This window comes from Chelonoidis abingdonii, chromosome 4 (assembly GCF_003597395.2).
Source record: "Chelonoidis abingdonii isolate Lonesome George chromosome 4, CheloAbing_2.0, whole genome shotgun sequence".
In the NCBI taxonomy this organism is placed as follows: domain Eukaryota; kingdom Metazoa; phylum Chordata; order Testudines; family Testudinidae; genus Chelonoidis; species Chelonoidis abingdonii.
The window spans coordinates 26,419,259-26,438,025 of record NC_133772.1 but is presented as its reverse complement, the minus strand read 5'-3'; the positions used below and the strand labels follow the sequence as shown (position 1 = coordinate 26,438,025).

The 18,767-nt window shown below is 49.3% G+C and overlaps 1 protein-coding gene across 4 annotated transcripts in view; it reads right to left on the bottom strand.

Moving 5' to 3' along the window:
* Positions 1-918: 918 nt before the first annotated feature.
* The window catches only part of LOC116836189 (copine-5), a 177,957-nt gene continuing 160,108 nt past the window's right edge, over positions 919-18,767 (bottom strand). For 3 of the 4 annotated variants that reach the window (XM_032799648.2, XM_032799650.2, XM_032799649.2), the window contains 3 exons: positions 18,237-18,294; positions 2,122-2,195; positions 1,190-1,382 (listed from right to left, as the gene is read on the bottom strand). In XM_032799648.2, coding sequence (XP_032655539.1) covers positions 1,194-1,382; positions 2,122-2,195; positions 18,237-18,294 — 321 coding nt within the window. In that variant the 3' untranslated portion in view covers positions 1,190-1,193. Of the gene's footprint in view, positions 1,383-2,121; positions 2,196-18,236; positions 18,295-18,767 lie in introns of all 4 variants that reach the window. The other variant, XM_032799651.2, reaches the window with a different exon arrangement.

Genomic DNA, 18,767 nt, shown 5'->3' with positions numbered 1-18,767 from the left:
CCCCACTGAGGGACACCAAGGGCAGCAGAATGGCTAGGGACCAGCTGAGACGAGCGTGCTGATGTTTCAGGGCTACTTTCACCTACTTTGCTCCCTTGCCTTGTTAGAGCTTTTCGTAGCGGCCAGTGGTCCTGCAGCCCTCATTATAAAAAGTAGCAAAAGAAGGAGGGATGTTCAAACCCTACCAAAGTGTCACCCTGGGAGTTACAGCAAAGGAACATGCTTCCAATTAGCCCCAGGAGCAGAATTCTCCAGGCGTTAATGCACGTATAGCTTGTGAGTCGACCATGGGTGATGAGGTTCAGCTTTAATTGTGATGCTAGGAGCAGCCACAAAATGCATATGTACTAAAGGTCAAACTAATGCTTCCTCCCCTTGCAGTCAGAGCAGCTCCATGACACACGACAACGTGCCTTCAATGTTAAAAGGTCCAGAACGGTACAGGAAGGGCTCTGCACAGATCAAACACAGGGCTTAAAAAGCATGATGTGGTTATAGGCAAAAGCCCCAACAAAGCCCTGTGTGGATCTTTGCCAAGTCGGATTGACAGGAGATGGAGCATTAGTAGCTCAGAACAACGGTGCAGCCAGAACAACAGCAGAGAAAATAATGCAGATACCTGATGTCTGAAGCCAACCGAAGGTCTGCCAAGCTTATATATAAGCCAAGCCAGCAAACAGCAAGGAGATGAGGAGAAATTTCAGCAGACTGGAGACAGCAGGTGGACTGTACATAGGCTATAAAATACTCAGACTCATTTGGGAAGGGGAGGAGTAGAAAGAGGCTGGGGAACTTGGCGGAACAGCTGATCTGCCCAGAACCCAAAGAAAAACAGGTGACATGGGACTCCACTCCACTGTCTGGTGGGGGTGACAGCTCACATCCCCCTCTATCCCCCTCCCAGAGAAGAAGCTTGTCAGTTGCTGGGCTTGTCTTTTTAAAAACTCCCCCCATCCCACCCCACACGTCCTTTATGTCTGAGTCCCACAAATCCTTCCACTGACACATGAGGACGAGCTGTGTCAGAACTCAACAGCTTCACTGTCCATCTGCCTACAGCCAAGTGTGGAGAAACAGTCCATGGAGGAATCTCACTGGAAGCTCTGACTGTCTTGGTATCCAGCTAGAGAGAGAGTAAACAGTGGACACAAGAGGCCTTGGGTTTTTCCCTCGCTCCTCTTCCCTCCTGCTCGTCAGATCTGCGTCTGAAGGGTGGGGCCGGTCGGGGTGTACGCAGGGGGCGCTGGGTTTGGCTTGATGCCACGTCCCTTCATGTAGGAAATGAACTGGTCCGGGATCTCGGCCAGGACATCTTTGGCCAAGCGGGCCATGCTCAGGACATAGTTCCCTGTGCGGTCAATGTAATCCCGGAATGGAACAAACTGGGAGAGAAGGAAAGCGTGTCAGAATACAAAAAGCGGAGAGATTTTCAAATGGAGATGGGAGACACTGCTCCTATGCAGACCGCCAGCAACACATCCAATGTGGGGAGGCCAGATGTCCTATCTGGCCTTCTTAGGCTGTCCTATGTTTCCATCAGCCAGCCTGCTTTGCACTTGTCCTGTGGAACTGTAGCGGGTTGATGGCTACAATGTGGTGTGAAGTTAGAGCCACACTGGATGAGTGGATTTGATGATTTTGGAAAGGAAAGATTATGAGAAGGGGGAGCCAGGAAGCGTTAGTTCTAGCACGTACAGATTAGAGAAGCACAAAGACACTGAGGGCTGGTATGGAAATGAGGGTCTAAGAGTTTTTCCCTAGCCAAGCCAGTAGGTAGCTGAAACATGGAATTTTTTTTGGTGCTTGATAATTGTTCTACCCTTCTCCAGAGACTCCACTGAAATCCTTCCCCGTTCATCTCATATTATCGGAGGCCAAGGCTGACTGTGTTAATGTGCCAGATCCTCAGATGTGCTGCAGCCACTGGTCTAATCTCAAACACTCGTGGTTCAGCAAACTCCCACTGCCCTAGGACAGGCCTGCTCCTGGAGTGAAAAACCTGAGCCTGCCTGAACCCTGGGCATGCTGGGGAGGCATGAAAGGCTCCGGGATGGTTTCTGACATGAACTAAATGAAATGAAGGGGAAGGAAAATGCTGCGCTAGGAACATGTTGCTTTTACCTGGACAATGTCTCGCTCAGCAATCTTCCCTCGGGACGAGATTCTGATGTCGTCGCCATCCAGCTCCACCATGGCTGCGATGGGGGAGGGGAGAGCACAGAGGGTTATTTGTTCAGTCAGTGACACGCTGGGAAGGGACCCCAGGATATTTCAGTACAGAAGAGGCCTAGACTGGGGCTATGATGAACAGTGCTGACTGCACGAGGGGAACGGGCAGCACAGTGGCAGAGGAAATTTTTAAAAAAGTTAGGATCTTTAATGAATGAAAGCAAATAATATTATAATGCCCTTAAACAAATCAATGGGACACATGCACCGGGAATATTACATTCAGTTCTGGTCACCCCATCTCAAACAATGATCCTACAGAAATAGAAGGGGTTCTGAAATGGATGGTGAAACTGGTTAGGGCCTGGGAAAGGCTATTGTATGAAGAGAGTCTGAAAAGATGTGGACTGTGTCCTTTAAAGAGGAGATGGATAAAAAGGACATGATTAGAAAAGAAATAATAAATAATAATGATACCAAATAATAAATCATACAAAGAAGGTAAATCAGGAGCTCCTGTTTACCCTATCTCAAAATACAGAGCAAGTAGATATTCAAATAACTGGACAGGCAGCATATTTAAAACTGATAAACAGAAATGCTTTTCCAACACACCATTCAATCAACCTATGGAACTCACTGCCACAAGATAGCTTTGTGGCCATGAGTTTAGAACACTTCAAAAAGGATCATTGCTTCTGGGAATAATTAGGACATCAACAGTTACATTAAATTCTGTGGCAAGCCCCCTAGATTCTAGAGTAGAAATTCTATATATTCTGCAGCAGCTTCAGCTACATTTTTAAGAATTTATTTAATAAAAGTTTTTATTAAATGAAATATTACAATGAACAATGCAACCAGCATAGCATCCTCTGTGTTATTTATTGTGGGGTTGTGAGATAAAGAAATTAGGTGTATGTTTCTGCTAAAATGGTCAACAAAGAAACAGATAATGATGACACTGTCATTGTCGTCTTTAAGTTTCAGAGTTAACATGTAACTGAGCTGAAAAGTGGGCAGTTCACACCTCAGAGCTATTTTTTCAAAAGTGAAAGAGGAGCGAAGCTACTAAATTTCTGCTTAACCAATAACCTGCTATAACGAACATGCCTTTTAAAAAAAGAAAGCCTTCGAGGAATTGGACATACATATCAGCTGATGGGCAAACGGAGAACATGACAGACTTTGTATTTGGGAGTCGCAGACAGAAATCAAGTGTGTTGCCATGCAGGTTGTTTGCAGCTGATCAGATCAGATCAGAATTTAGTGCCGGCATCAATGAGATTGATGCTAAAAGCAAAAGTGCCAAGAGCTGAGCTCTATGACATGGACAAATTGAAAGAACGAGGTATCAGGAAAGAATACAACAAAGCTCGGCAGAAAAGTACCACGTCTCTGGGGAAAGAAGAAATGGACATGGAAGAGACGTGGAACAGTGGGAAAAATGGGGTTATGGAACGGTTGAACAAGTGTTGGGTACAAGGCCAAACCAAAGCAAGCGAGGTGGATAACAGATGAAGTGTTGCAGCTGCATGACAAGCACAGGAAACTGAAATAAAAAGGGGGACAAAAGTCTAAGAGCCGAGTGCAATACAGTGGCAGAGAGTGAACACAAAAAGCAAAAAGAGACAGGAATGACCGGATAAGCACACACTGTAAAGGTGTAGAAGAATATGTCAAAAGAAATTTGACATGGGTTGTAGCATAAGATAAAAGAACTAAGTGGGACCTAGGAGTTGAAGATGTCAGCGGTGAAAGACAAAACAAATAACTGAGGATGAACGAGCAATGAATGAGTGAGGGACAGAATATTTTGCAGCATTCGACAATGCAATGCTGGAGAAGCTTCCCAGCATGAACGAGGGAGAGCAGATGCCGGAATTCATAGAAGTAGTAGTAAAGATCTCAGGAAAAAGTTTGAATAAGAAAAAGGCACTGGAAAGTGACAGTGTAACCCCAGAGCTGCTGCAAGCAGGAATACAAGGTCAAGGCAATGCACTAGCTGTTCAACGGGATTTTCAGAGAAGCGCAAGTGCCGTGTGACTGGGGAAAAGTAATTATAGTACCAACCTATAAACAAAGATACATGAGTAAGTGCAAGAACTACCGAGGAATCGGCTTATTGAGTGTGCCAGAAAAGCATTCACCAAGCTGTTGTAGAGGAGAAGGAAAAGGTATGTGGAAGCAGCAGTGGCAGAGGTGTTAGACTAGAATGACGTACCATAGATCAGCTATTTGTGATATGACAGATCCTGGAGAAGTCCATAGAACACAATTGCATCTGTTACTTTATAGACTTCAAACAGGCTTTTGATAGCATTTGGCAGAAAGGTTTCTGGAAAGTTACGAGAATGTATGGCATCTCCGAAAAACTGATCAAGCTGATAGAAAACATCTACCACAAGTCGATAAGTGCAGTGAAAGTAGACAAGAAGTTGATGGAATGGTTCAGGATGACCATCGGAGTGAGACAAGGATGCGTGCTGTCATCTGATTTGTTCAGCTTGGTACTGGAAGCAGTAATGATGTAGCACAAAGAGATGAAATGGGAGCAGTCATATTATGTGGTAGGACAGTGCGTAGCCTTAGCAGAGAATCCTGTGGCACCTTATAGACTAACAGACGTTTTGGAGCATGAGCTTTTGTGGGTGAATACCCACTTCGTCAGATGCATGCATCCACGAAAGCTCATGCTCCAAACCGTCTGTTAGTCTATAAGGTGCCACAGGATTCTCTGCTGCTTTTACAGATCCAGACTGACACGGCTACCCCTCTGATGCGTAGCCTTAGATTCACAGATAATATTGACCTCACAGCATTGACCAAGGCAGATTTACAGAGAATAACTCACCAGGTAGCCTGGGAAAGCATTCGAGTTGAATACCAGCATGGGAAGACAAAAATGGCAGCAATTGGGAGACAAGAGAAAAAGGTAAAGATCAAACTCAGAGACAAAGAACTAGAATAGATGGGAAAATGAGCATAGCTTGGAGGACTAGTATTGTGAAGAGGACATCAAAAGAAGAATGAGACTAGCCACTACTGTCTTCAGAAACCTCTGCCAGATCTGGAGGACTAAAGCCATTTAGATAGAACTGAAAATCAGCCTATATGATACAGCTGTCATGCCAACACGGCTGCACAAGTTGCAGTGTTGGAGTATGAGGAAAGCTGATGAATGAAAGACTTTGCCTGCAGAGATGAAGTGGCTGAGGAGAATACTGTGAATTCAAGATTGCAGAAAATAAAAAATGAAGAGGTAAGAAAAGGGCGAGGGCAAGAAATACTGCTGTTTCCGAAGCTTCAAGAAAGACGACTGTGATGGTTTGGACACATGTCAAGAATGGACCTGGAAGGATACCATACATGGAGATCATATCAGAGTGCAAGGAACTAGAAATAGAGAAAAGCTAAGGATGCGTAGGATAGACATGGTGAAGACTGACGTAGAGCGAAAAAGTTTAATGAAGAATGAAGCTGGTACAAGTCAGAAGGTGGGGGACTCTTTGTTCAGCCAGCCCCATCATCACTGTTGAGCTAACAGCTGGGAATCAAACCAGAAGAGCTATTGTTTCAGGCTGCAGACTCAGAAGCACAGCGCTGGCACTGGTTTGCACTCACAGTTTTTCTTTTCTGAAAAAATCCTTATTAATTTTTCAAAATAACGCAGCAACGAATAAAAATACCAGGAACACAACTCTTAAATGAATGCAGAAGTGGATCGTACTGTCAGTAGAAGAGAGGACTGCAAACATACTAGTGTACTGCTGTATGCATTTAGCTACTGCCCTCTTTTCACATTTCAGCACAGGGAAGGGTCAGTGCATGATCACGAGATCAGTGGAGAGTAGTTACAAATGTGACTGCAAACATAATGACAGCATGTATGAGACATGCTATAGCACAGCTGCATTATTGCCACTGTGTGACACCAAATCTGGGCGCATTTGTCTTCGTTCTGTTGCTGATGTAAAGATGTTTGTTCCTCATGGCTGCACTTTCAACCTTCCGGAGTAAACTGGCGGTTTGGTGGAATTCTTTTTCTGAGTATGTTTCACCGCTAATTAAACACATCCGTACGCTCTTTGTTCACTGAATCACTGAGTTCATCTGTTAATTTCAGTGTATGAACTTTTAGAGAGGGGAAGATTTCTGTATTTAAAGACCTCGGCATATATTACTCCTGCATTTCTGTGATTTGGGGTAGTTTAGCTGATGGCTGGTAGCATTTCCAGTGTTATGGCTAGCTCAGCTGGCTGTATATCAAGGCTGTGCTTTTCAGGCAAATCCATTCAACAGATTGTTCGGGAACAATCATAGAGATAATTACCTGAATATCAGTTTGATGTTCTGCCATATTTCCTACCAACCCCTTTAGCTACCTACATAGCTCTGTCCTCTCCTGTCAGTCAGCATGGCATACAGTGAAGCCACTGGTATATATTGTTCGCAAGGCATTATTTATTACTGACCTTCTTAACAAAATCTTCTAATGGCAACATGAGCTTATTAGTTTATTATTTCTAATGGCCACATTAGTTTAGTTTTCCATGTATTGCCTAATTGTTGTATAACTGATGGCAGGAATCTATAGAAAGTGGCATGTGATATATTTTGCATAAGAAATTGAAGGAATCCAATTTGTTAGTTGAAATTAAATCTCAAACTTGATTCGGTTTTCTAGACGCACATTTTTACTGTGAATTTAAACTTCGAACCACATAGGGTTTAACATTGAATATAACTCTGAATTGATGAGCATCTTAATTTGTTGTTATATATCCCAGGCTGTAAACACATCACTCCAAGATTGAAATGGTATCTTTCTGTGAATTAAAATAGAAGTACCCCAGTGTTTGGAGTTCAATCAGCCTAGCTGGGTTTACACAGTAGTTATACAAAGTATATATTGCAAATGTTCTTAATATTGACCCATTAAATACTAGATTTATGAAAGTTCTGTGTAGCTGGGAAACCATTCTAATCGTGATTCCAGGATAGCTCTCTGAGACCACCGAATCTAGATGGTCCTTATATAAATCGTCATGAGTCACAGCATAAGTCAGCCTCGAACCAAGCAGGGCTTGGAAGTAATCTCCCCTAAGGACAGGTTATTCCATTCCTCTGATGCAGTTGGTGCTGGCCACTGTCAGAGACAGGATCCTGGACTAGACAGACTATTCTGATCCATTATTGAGGTGCTATGATCCTACGTTGGGTGATGCACCCTGACATGAGACTACTCAACATTTTGGGGTATCCTCACTAACGGGAGCAGCTGCTGGCTCCTGGCACTGCCCGTGAGAGATGTTCCTGTGCAGAGCCTGACAGCTGGGAGAGAAGGGGAGCAACAGACCAGTTGCAGCCTGACCCCAGATGGGGACCATGCACACTAACAGGCAAGCTGGGTGGAGATGTCCCCCCTTCCCTACCCGCTGCCATCTGCTGAGCATGCAGTCGCCAGGCCCAGTACAACTTCACAGTTGCTGCCACTGTCCTGTTTGCCTCTCCCTGGGCAACTGCAATGATCAGTGCAGACAGCACTGCCCCCGGTACCGGTGCTGTAGCTTTATCTTAGTGTTAAGCTGTTGTCTAGTCGGTCATGATGTTGTTGATCTGAGCTGGGGTGGGGAGCGTTAGCAGGAAGTTCAGCCCTGCCTGTGTGTGCTGGAGTTGGTACTTGCAGTGACCCAATAAATCACTGTGATTTGACAAGCAAGTGCTACAATAGGTGGCAGGGGCAGCAAGACAGCAAGAGCACTTTTGCCTGAGAAGAAATTTCCTGGTTGTGCAGATGAGGCCGGGATCTGCGAGCATGTGACAGACTGAGTGGCTGCTCTCTGTCACTGAGTGGGCTGATGAGAAAGCAGCACAATGCCTAGCAGTGTTTGTGGATGGGGATGGCAAAGCACTTTACCAGCCACTTCCCCGTGCTGAGCGTGGTTCTTACACCCAGTTACACAAGCAGTTATACAGCCGCCATAAGCAGGGCTGGCCCTTCTGAAATACCAAAAGGGATGGCAAGCCGGAAGGTGGCCAGGAAGGGAACCCTGGCATAGACTTTCAATGGGGCCTTCCCTGGCCAGGAGACAGCTCAAGGTAATCAGAACCTGCTGCACTGAACTGGAACAGGCATTGCAGAGAGGGGCCTGTGGCAAGCAATGAGAGAACCCTGCCTGAAAAGTCCAGATACAAGACTGGATTGTGGACCAGATTACACCCAGAGCTACAAACTTAGAAGCAGATATTGGAGTTTTCTTGAAGGTAGCAGCTGTTAATTCCCACCCCAAAGATGACTCCTTTGCAGCTCTTCAAGGACAGGTTGCTAGGGAAGCGGCAGAAATCGGAGGAAACCTAGGTGCGAGCTATTCGCAGGTGTCCCATGGGTCCCTGGCCAGATGACATTTGCAGGTGATGTGGCACCAAAGGCCATTGGAATTGCACAAGCAGAGGGAAGCCACACCCAGGGAAACTAATAGCTGGTGTAAAAAGTCACCTGTTACTAAGTATCTGGGGGCATTAATGGCTGGAAAATCACAATGCTGCTGGACCCAGGATCTGAAATAAGTCTGATCCATGGTGAACCCCCGGTGCTGAAGGGAAAGAAGATTTGTACTGTGGGAGTTAAACTGGGAATTATTAACCATTAGCCACTGTAGACAACAGGAGAAATCCAACGTCCTCTGAACCAGAGGTCTCTACATACAACATGGACTTTTCTTGTGGTGACCAGTATTTCTAGTGCTGTGGGGTTGGGAGTGGATTCTTTCAAGGACAGCACAAGAACTCTTGGTGTGTTAAGGGTACACACTTGGCCCTGGACATTATTCTGATTAACCTCCTGAATGTGGGCAGCAGGAAGTGTGGACACTGGAGAGCAACTCCTGATGCCTTTGAGGTTCCTCGACCATGGCTACAGGGGGAGGGAGAGGAACTGCTCCTGGGTGGCTCAGAATAAAGTGGTGGTGAAGCCAGGTCATCCTGCAGGAAGGCCCCTAAGGATAAAGGACAGTTGCAGTGACCCTGTGGGAGTGTTTGAAGCTACCGGGATCCAATCAGGATGGCTGTGCAGCAGAACTCTGGTGTGAGCTGGACCGAAGGGGACTTTGGGTAAGAGCAATTCATGTGACTGACCTGGAAATGCAGCTGTGAATAATCAGACGCTGGGGTCAGTGTCCAGTGTAGCTGATGTCTCAAAGTCTCTCACAGGGGCAGAGTTCAAGAACTGGGAAGCAGCCTGGTTAGTAAAAGAGCTCGGGGTTGACTTGACAGACAGGCGTAGAAGGTGATGGACAGAAGTGCTAGTGTGTTCTCCAGGAATAAAGGAGTGCTTGGGAGATATGATGAGGTACAACAGCCGATTGTGCATAAGCCAGGGAGCGTTCCCATGGGCCAGCCCCCACCTCGGATTCCCTGGAGCATCAGGTCACAGTGAAAGAGAAGCAAAACCGCATGCTGGAGGATGGCCTGGCAGCAATTTTCACCATCTGGGCAGCCCCAATTGTCACTGTGATAAATCCCAGTGGAAACTTGAGGCTCTGCATTCACTACAAGGAGACTTAATTCACAGACAGTGCAAGAGAGCGACCCCTTCCCGCACAGCAGACACACTGGACAATGTGCCAGGAACAAAATATGTTAATTGTTTGGACTTGGTATCTGGATGCCATTGGATGAAAGGGGCACCTAAGAATCAAGAAAAAGCTGCCTAGTGACATCCTATGGACTGGCTCTGCTCAGCAAACAGCCTTTTGGACTCATGCATGCCCCAGGGACATTGCAGGGGGTAGTCAGGGATCTGAAAACATCCTCATGTACTTAAGATGATTTCACTTGCTCTCACATGACATGGGAGGAACACCTGGTAGGACTCTAGAGCTTGTTATGGAGTCAGGGTTTAAACTTGCAGGAAATGAGGATCAGTTTTGAGGGGCAGTGTCACCTTGCTAGGATGTTTAGTCAGAGAAGCTGGGCTGGGGCCCCACACCCAGAAACGGAACGTGATAAAGGTCTAGAAGGTTCCCACGGACCTGGAGGAGGCCCAGGGGTACGTTGGCCTCTGTTGTTCTAAAGGAGCTGTGTAAGGAATGTAGCAGAGCACGCAGCGCCCTGCTGCCAGGTAACCAAGAGTGACTTTGTCCAGACAGAGCAACACCCAAAAGTGCTTGAGTCTCCGAAGGAAGGACTCCGAACTCTGCTGGGCTTTAATTCCTAGGTCCATCCCATCCAGTCGTGATACCCCGAGATGCCTCAAAGGCTGCTGCTGGGTTTGCACTTGAACAAATTGACGAGCTTGGTAGGCACAGCCCCAGTGGCTTTTTGAGGTTGTAAGTTAAATGAGAGAGAAACCAAGTGTTTGGCCACCCAACAGGAGCATCTGGCTATTGTGGCGGCCCCCAAGGCCCATTGTCCCTGTCTGCTAGGTCCAGGATTTACAGTGTACACACACTCTGGTGCCCTGCCGTGGCTCCTTACGAAGCCCTGCCCAGGGGGACACCTGTGGAGGTGGATTTACAAACTGTCCGGAGATATGTTCACCATGAACCTGGAAAGCAAAATGTGGCTCCATATACCCAGGACCGGCGCTAGGGGTTTTAGCACCCTAGGTGCACGGCAATTTCGCCGCCCCACGCGCTGGTCCCGCGGCTCCCGTGGAGCTGCCGCAGCCGTGGCTGCGGAGGGTCCGCTGGTCTGTGGCTCTGGTGGAGCTGCCACAGTCATGTCTGCGGGCGGTCCATTGGAGTCGCGCGAGCAGCCAACCGTCCGGAGGCACGACTGTGGCAACTCCACCGGAGCCGTCTGCCACCCCCTCCGGCAAAATGCTGCCCACCAATAATCCTGGCGCCCTAGGCGATTACCTAGGCCACCTAAATGGAAGCGCCGGCCCTGCAGATACCTCTGGCCAGGCGAGGGCAGTAAGAACAGGCTCAGCCTGGCCTTGCAAGGACATCTGGCAAGAGCAGCCTAAAGACCCTTAGGTACATTTGCTGTGCCAACAGACCCATCGCAGGAGACCCAGACTAAGAGTCAATGCAGCTCAGGAGTGACTGACTGGCTGGCAAATGAACGCAACAGGACCGTCTTGCCAGCAAGCTGACAGAGAACAGTACTGGAGTGTCTTCATGCTAAGGAAGCAGCAGGCCACAGGGATCCAATAGATTTTGTTGGCTGAGTCTGGCTGCCAATGTTAAGGACTGGATACTTTCCTGTCTTACCTGTCAAGCAAGAATAGGCAGAACTCCCTTACGGGAATTGTTCCAAGCTAATATGCTCTTCGGAGCACAGACAAATTGACTTGAAAGGCCCTCTGCAAGAAACTCCAGCTGGAAATTCGGATTTGCTGGCAGCATACGACACTTTTCACAGTATGGGGTGGCACAATCAGTGGAGGATGAAAGGGCTCTGACAGTTATGGCTGCATTGATGACACACTAATATTGCATTTCAGCCCACAAAGCTGCGTCTGTAGTGAGCAAGGGAAGGACTCTGAATCACGGGGTTTACTGACAACTCCAGCTAAGCAAGGTGAGGCCCAGTGCCACGCACCCAGTGAGTAATGGGGGAGTGGAGAAAGTGAACTGCACCATTGGCTGTATGCTTAGAGTCTTAGCCAGTGGAGACCAGTGAGAATAGGATACAAAGTCAGCGTTTGTCGTCTTTGCATAGAACAGCAGCCAGCAGTCAACTACCCATGGCTCTCCTTATGAGATTATTGCTGGACTCCTCAAAACCCAGGCTTCCCTGTGATGTGATGTTCAGGCAGCAAGAACCGGCAAGACCCCACCTGCACAAGTGGGAGACGAAACAGGTTTTTATATCAGTGGCCTGAGGACAGCAACTCAAAAGGTGGAGGAACAGATGAGCCAGAAGGGAGCCTGCCAGGCAGGAGGTGCCAGGGAAAAGGAGCATTACGAGTCATCCAGCCAGGAGAGACAGTGTGACTGCGCAGCTGGAAAAAGTAGCCTGGAAAAAATCCCAAACTTACTTCTTTTTGGAGGGGACTTTTCATGATAGGTAAAAACTAAACAGTTTATCCTTGGTGATACGAAAAGCAAGAGCTCACCCCTTTTAGTGCATGGAGAACTAGTGCACGGATTCACTGAAAGAAAGGGGAAAGCAAACACTGAGGATGTTCCACCATCATCTCAGATTTGGAGATACCCCTGCAGGTACCTGTGGCTCATAACAGGAGATTGGTTGTGGAGGAGGTATTGCCAAGTGCCCTTGGGACCTCAACACACCACAGTCTCCAACAGACAGTCTGTTCACAATGGATAGGCCTGACCTAGAGGACGTGAACCCTGCACTGGCTGATATTCTAGATCCAGCTATGGGTGATGTCTTCCATGACTGAATATAGGACTGGAGCAGGCAGACCAATGCAGAAACCTGTGTGGACAGCAGACTACCTTTATTCCTAGGAGATACCGTTTTAAGTTCTTTAACTAGAGGGAAATGTTGGAATGATCACTGCAGACAGCATCTCCATCAAGAGATGGTGTTGTATCTTTATCTTTGTGTTAAGTTGTTGTCATGTGTATTATTGTTTTGATCTGACCTGGGGGTTTAGCAGGAAGTTAAGACCTGCCTGCATGTGCTGGAGTTGATACTTGCAGTATCCCAATAAATCTCCATTACTTTAGAAGCGAGTGTTATATAATCCTGCTAGCAGCTGGTGACCCAGCAGAGGAGGAAAAGTAACTGCTGCCACCATCCCCAACCGCTTCTGACCTGGAGGAGGATCAGCTGGGAGACTCCATCCTGCCCAGCCCTTTCAGCTACTTAAGTTGAACCAACCCCTGCTTGCTACCAGCTGTGTAAGCATGCAACTGAGCAATTGGGAATGTGTGTGTGTAGGGGACAAACAGGCAGGCTATTTGGTTTCTTGGGTAGGCAAAGGGCGGGGGGAGGACTGAAGGGAAATAATTTAACATTTTTAAATGAACAAATGCTGAATTCTAACTGCTTACGTGAATTGTTCCCTGACCACACGCTGGGCTTTCAGCTCCTGTGGGGAAACATTCCAGCTAACGTGTTTTGGGGAAAACAATGTCACTGCACGGTAGAGTGACCAGATGTCCCAATTTTATAGGGACAGTCTCAATTGTTGAGTCTTTTTCTTGTATAGGCTTCTATTACCCCCACCCCATCCTGATTTTTCACATTTGTTGACTGGTCACCCTAGTGCCCGGTGTGATCGCTACCCCCAGTTGAGTCCCTGCTGTGCACTGGGGTTAGTCTTGGTCTTAAAACTCTCCCTGGTAGCATGCCAGGGGCACCACAGTGCAAATCAGTGCTATAGGCACTAAGGTTCTATGGGCCCTAGCACAGGGTGGGTCCAGTGTGCTCCCTGCCATCTGCCTTCAATGCTGAACTCCTCCCAGAGTCCCAGACACCTTACCCTTGCCCCCCAGCCCTTCCCAGCTGCCCGCCCCACTCCTACTCTGGGAAACAGACCAGCCCCAGCATCACCACACTGCCCCCTGCTGGCCTATCCCTCCTCAGCTGATCCCTCACAATTGCCCCTGTATTAAAATGCAGAGAGAAGAGGGCCAATGGATGCAAGGCCTCCTTGTTCCCTCTCTCTCCTCACCATAAACATGCCTGAGCCTCCCAGATCTCCTCCAGCGCAACCAGGGCTGACAAGAATTATTATAACCCCACCTAGGAATCCTGGTGTTTGAACGGTAAAGAAACAATCAGTAACAAAACGCACAACTTGGTTATTCAGCCTAAAGGAGCAAAGGGAGGCGCAATGTCAATAACCCCCCTCTGCAGGTTGCTTGTCAGTGTGCTGAGCAAGGGGCAGAGTGCTCCCCAGCCAGCTAGCTCGCACTGCGAGGAGCTTTTCCTGACATCTCGCCTTAGCAGACCTTTGCTCAGTCCTTTCACACTCCCTGCACATGCAGCACCAATGGCACCAGGACCAGGGAGGCAGGTAGTCATGGCCCCTCACCTTTCTAACTTGGGCCCAGTTTGGGGAGAGCAGGGGGCAGCGTTGGCAGGCAGGGGCGGCGCTTCGCAGTAAGGAAGCTGATCATTATCATGTCTACAAAGGGTTCGGCACCCTTGTGCATCCCCACAGGCCAGCCTGGCATGACCTAGCACTGGGGCACCCCACGCTCAGCTCCTGGGGTGGCGTCCTGGCTGAAGCAGGGGGATTCCCTGAGGGCATGCGAGGGAACGTTGTCAAGTGCAGAACTTTTGTCTAGCCAGGGCTGCCCATTCCCTGCAGCATTCAGACCTGGTGATGCAGCTGAACCTAGGCAGTCGGTTTGGGTCACCCAATTCCTGGGCTAGGCCAGGTTTGGCTTTACTTTGCTTTTCACCCTCCTCCTGCTCTACTCCCCTGGGCAGCCAGTGCACACAGACAGAAGCTGCTCGCTAGACCTAGTGACTCCCTCTACTGAGACTCATTTAGCTCTTATCTAATTGTTGCAAGGGGTCGCTGTGTTAACACAGAGCACCTGAGCTCCAGCTGCAGCCTAGTGGGGGACTCCCTGCAGGGTTAGCCTCTGGCCAGCTGTTCCCTTCTCTAGTTCATTGCTAGCCCCTTTGCAAGGCCCTGGTGCATCTGCTCCAAAATAGGAAATTCTTCCTTCACCCCAGGAGGTGTGGGGGCCCTGCACGCTGCGCACACAGGGCGGTAGGAGAGATTGCTAAAAGAGGATTTTGCATCAAGAAAGAGAGAGAGGGAGGAGGCTCCTGGCCTGACAAACTCTCCGATATTTTATACTGGGAATCTTGAAGCTACAAGCCAATGGGTTTGAAAGAAAACGCCTCTGACAAATGGGGGCAGGGCACCTGAAGTCAGCCCAGCGACCCTGCAATCGACAAGCTGCACCAAACCACACCAGCGGAGGCTCTGGCCTAGATCTGCTTGCATGCCCAGCATTGCCATGGCATCAGTCAGCCACTACTGAGTTCAGCATCCCCACACCTTTGTGAGATAGGAAAGCTCTGTCCCGGGGTACCGAGGCACCAGCAGAGGAGGGGCTAGGCCTGCAAAGGGACTTTGGTGCCTAACTGCCCCTGTAGGTACTTTGAACATGTAGATGTCAAGGCCCTCCTGCCTGCTCCACCTTTCCCTTGAGGCCCCGCCCCTTTTCTGTCTCTTCCCCCAAGGCCCTGCCCCTGCTCCACCTCTTTCCCTCGAGGCCCCACCCCTGCTCCACCCCACCCCCCCAGATTAAAAAAAAACAATGGATGTCCAGGCTTGTCAAATGGCACCCGGACACACAAGCTGAAATCTGTCCTGTCTGGGTGAACACCGGCTGGGTGGCAACCCTAGACGTCACTGAGCTCCTCAAACCCCAGCTCCCCTGGCCACACCATTTCTGCCAGTACATCCCGTAGGTGCCTATGTTCCTGCCAGGCAGCAGACACAAAGTCCTGACCCCACTGAGCTGCTCGGCGCCCTCACTCACACCTAAGCCCCACAGGATTCTCAAACTAGGCGTCATCCCGCCCATCTTGCCTACGGGCTCGGTCCAACAGGTGCGCTCAGAGCATGCCTACTGGATCGACTCCCCCACCCCCCGCCCAAACACAACGGGGAGCAGGCAGGTTTGGAAGAGAGAAAGAGTGTGTATGGCCCATGGTTAGAGCGCTGCCCTGGAGCATGGGAGACCTGCTTTCACACCTCCCTGCCTGATTTGGAACAGGGCCTTGAGCCCAAGTCTGCCAGGGGAGTGCCCTACCCACTGGGCTATACAGTCCATCTCTTGCTCCATGAATACTGCATTACTGACCCAGTGGAACGGCTCCACAGGAGAGACAGAGCGAGACCTACCCAGAATACCCCCTAATTACTCATAGACTCATAGACTCGTAGGTCAGAAGGGACCAATATGATCATCTAGTCTGACCTCCTGCACAAAGCAGGCCACAGAACCCTACCCATCCACTTTTATAACAACCCCTAACCCATGACTGAGTTATTGAAGTCCTCAAAATTGGGTTTGAAGACCTCAAGCTGCAGAGATCCACCAGCAAGTGACCCAATGCCCCACGCTGCAGAGGAAGCAAAAAACCTCCAGGGCCCCTGCCAATCTCGCCTGGAGGAAAATTCTTCCCGACCAAAATGGTGGATCAGATAAAACCTGAGGCAAAGGTTGGGCAAAACGAATCACCAGCCCAGCACAACCCAGGAAAAAGAAATTTCTCTGCAGTAACTACAGATCCATCCCATTGCACATCCCCTCCAGACCGAACTGAGCAGGACTTATCTGCTGATAATCCAAGATCAATTGCCTAAATTAAACTATCCCATCATATCATCCCCTCCAATACTTATCAAGCTTAGTCTTAACAACCAGGTAATTCTTTTGCCCCCACTACTTCCCTCGGAAGGCTGTTCCAGGAACTTCACTCCCCTATGGTTAGAAACTGTCCATTTCAAGTCTAAACTTCCTATCCAGTTTGTACCCATTTAGTGTCCTTGGTGCCTGCATTAAGTACTAGCTTATAATAATTCTCTCGCCTCCCTCAACGTTAATACCCCTGATATATTATATAGAGCAAGCATAATCCCCCGGAGCCTTCCTTTGGCCAGGCTAAACAAGCCAAGCTCTTTGAGTCTCCTTCATAAGGCAAGGTTTTCCATTCCTCGGATCATCCTAGTAGTCCCATCTCTAATCCTGTTCCAGTCTGAATTCATCTTCTTAAACATGGCGACACCAGAACTGACACAATATCCAGGTGGGGTCTACCAGCGCCTATTATATACGGGTACTAACACTTCCTTATCGCTTGCTGGACTACCTCACTGATGCACCCTAAAACCGCATTTGCTTTTTTCAACAGCCAATATCGCATTCGCAGCTCATAGAACATCCTGCTATAACCAATACCCCAAGTCTTCTCCTCCTCTGTTTTGCCACTATGCATCCCCAATGTATATCTAAAATTCTTATTATTAATCCCTAAGTGCATGACCTTGCACTTTTCACTATTATATTTCATCCTATTACTATTACTCCAGTTTACAAGGTGGTCCAGATCTTCCTGTATAGTATCCCAGTTAGGGTTAGGGTGTCAGGGGTCTCCCCTGGGAGGGGGAGATCTGAGATCAAGGCAGTGCTGCACAGCAGGGCTTTGAAGGCAGGTCTCCCATGTGTCAGGTGAGTGCCCCAGGCCTTTGGCAGGAGAAGGAGCTGACCTGGCCTCTAACTCCAGGAGTGGATTCCAGGCTGGGAATCCTGAGCTGAGAGGCCCTCACTACCTCAGGGGGGCAGGACTCGGGCTGCATCTCTCTCCTAAGCATTTCCTACTGGCTGGCGTCAGGGCCGCCCAGAGGATTCAGGGGGCCTGGGGTCTTCGGCGGTGGGGGGCTCCCGCCGCCGAATTGCTGCCGAAGACCCGGCACTTCGGCAGCGAGTCCCGAGGCAGAAGGACCCCCTGCTGTGGGTCTTTGAGGCACTTCGGCGGCGGGTCCCAGAGTGGAAGGGCCCCCTGCCGCTGAATTGCCACTGAAGACCCAGAGCGGAAGAAGCTGTGGGGGGCCGGGCCCCATGATAGTTTTCCGGGGCCCCCGAAGCGAGTGAAGGACCCCGCTCCAGGGGCCTCGAAAAACTCTCATGGGGGCCCCTGTGGGGCCCAGGGTAAACTAATCCACTTGTTGCCCCCCTGGGCGGCCCTGGCTGGTGTAGGTGGCTCCTTGCTCACCGTCTGTCCTCTGTGAATGCCTTTCTGAGCTGCTGAATTCCCCGTACAATGCATGGGGAGCCTGGGTGCCTGGCTCGGGGCTGGGGGTGCTGAGGGGTAGCTGGGTGCCTAGGAGCTAGGGTGACCAGAGAGCAAATATGAAAAACTGGGACAGAGTGTGGGGGGTAATAGGTCCCCATATAAGAAAAAGCCCCAAATATCAGGATTGTCCCTATAAAATTGGGACATCTGGTCATCCTACTAGGAGCTAGGCTCTCCTTTGTGGATCCGGCCGGAAGTGACTTGCCCCCAGGTGTCTGTGGCCAGGCTGAGACCCGATGCACACAGCCATCTTGCCACACCTAAATGAGCATTTGCTGGTTTAAACAAAGGCAGAGAGAGGAGGGTGGAGGCCTTACCGTCAAATTCGGCCTGCCCAACTCCCACGATGATGATGGACATTGGCAGCTTGGCGGCCTGTGGCAGAGGAACAAAAGCGGGAGAGGGGGAGAGGGAAGTTGTGGGACAAGGGAATCGGAGGAGGGGGAGAAGGAAAGAAAGAACAAGAGTTACGGCACAAAGCAAAAACCCCTGTCACCCCCAATGGCCTGGGCGACTCTGAGCTCAGAGCCCTTCTGGAGCTGTGCTCCCTCACAGCCCAAGCGGCTTTCCACCCCGCCCCCACAGAGGCCTGGGGATACCCCAATCCGTGGTCCTTTCCATGCATACATGAGCTTCCTCGGGGTCTGTCCACGTCTCCACACATGCAGCTCCAGTGTGTTAGGGAGGCCTCTGGACATCACAGCCATAGCAAGAGACAGCAGTGCTAATGCTATTGTTTCAGTCAGGGGAAGCCAGGCTGCTGGGGCACTGGCATGCTGCACACATCACTGGATAGCGCAGGGCCTTGAAGGGGCTTTTCAGATTAAAAAGTAACCACCCCCCAGCTG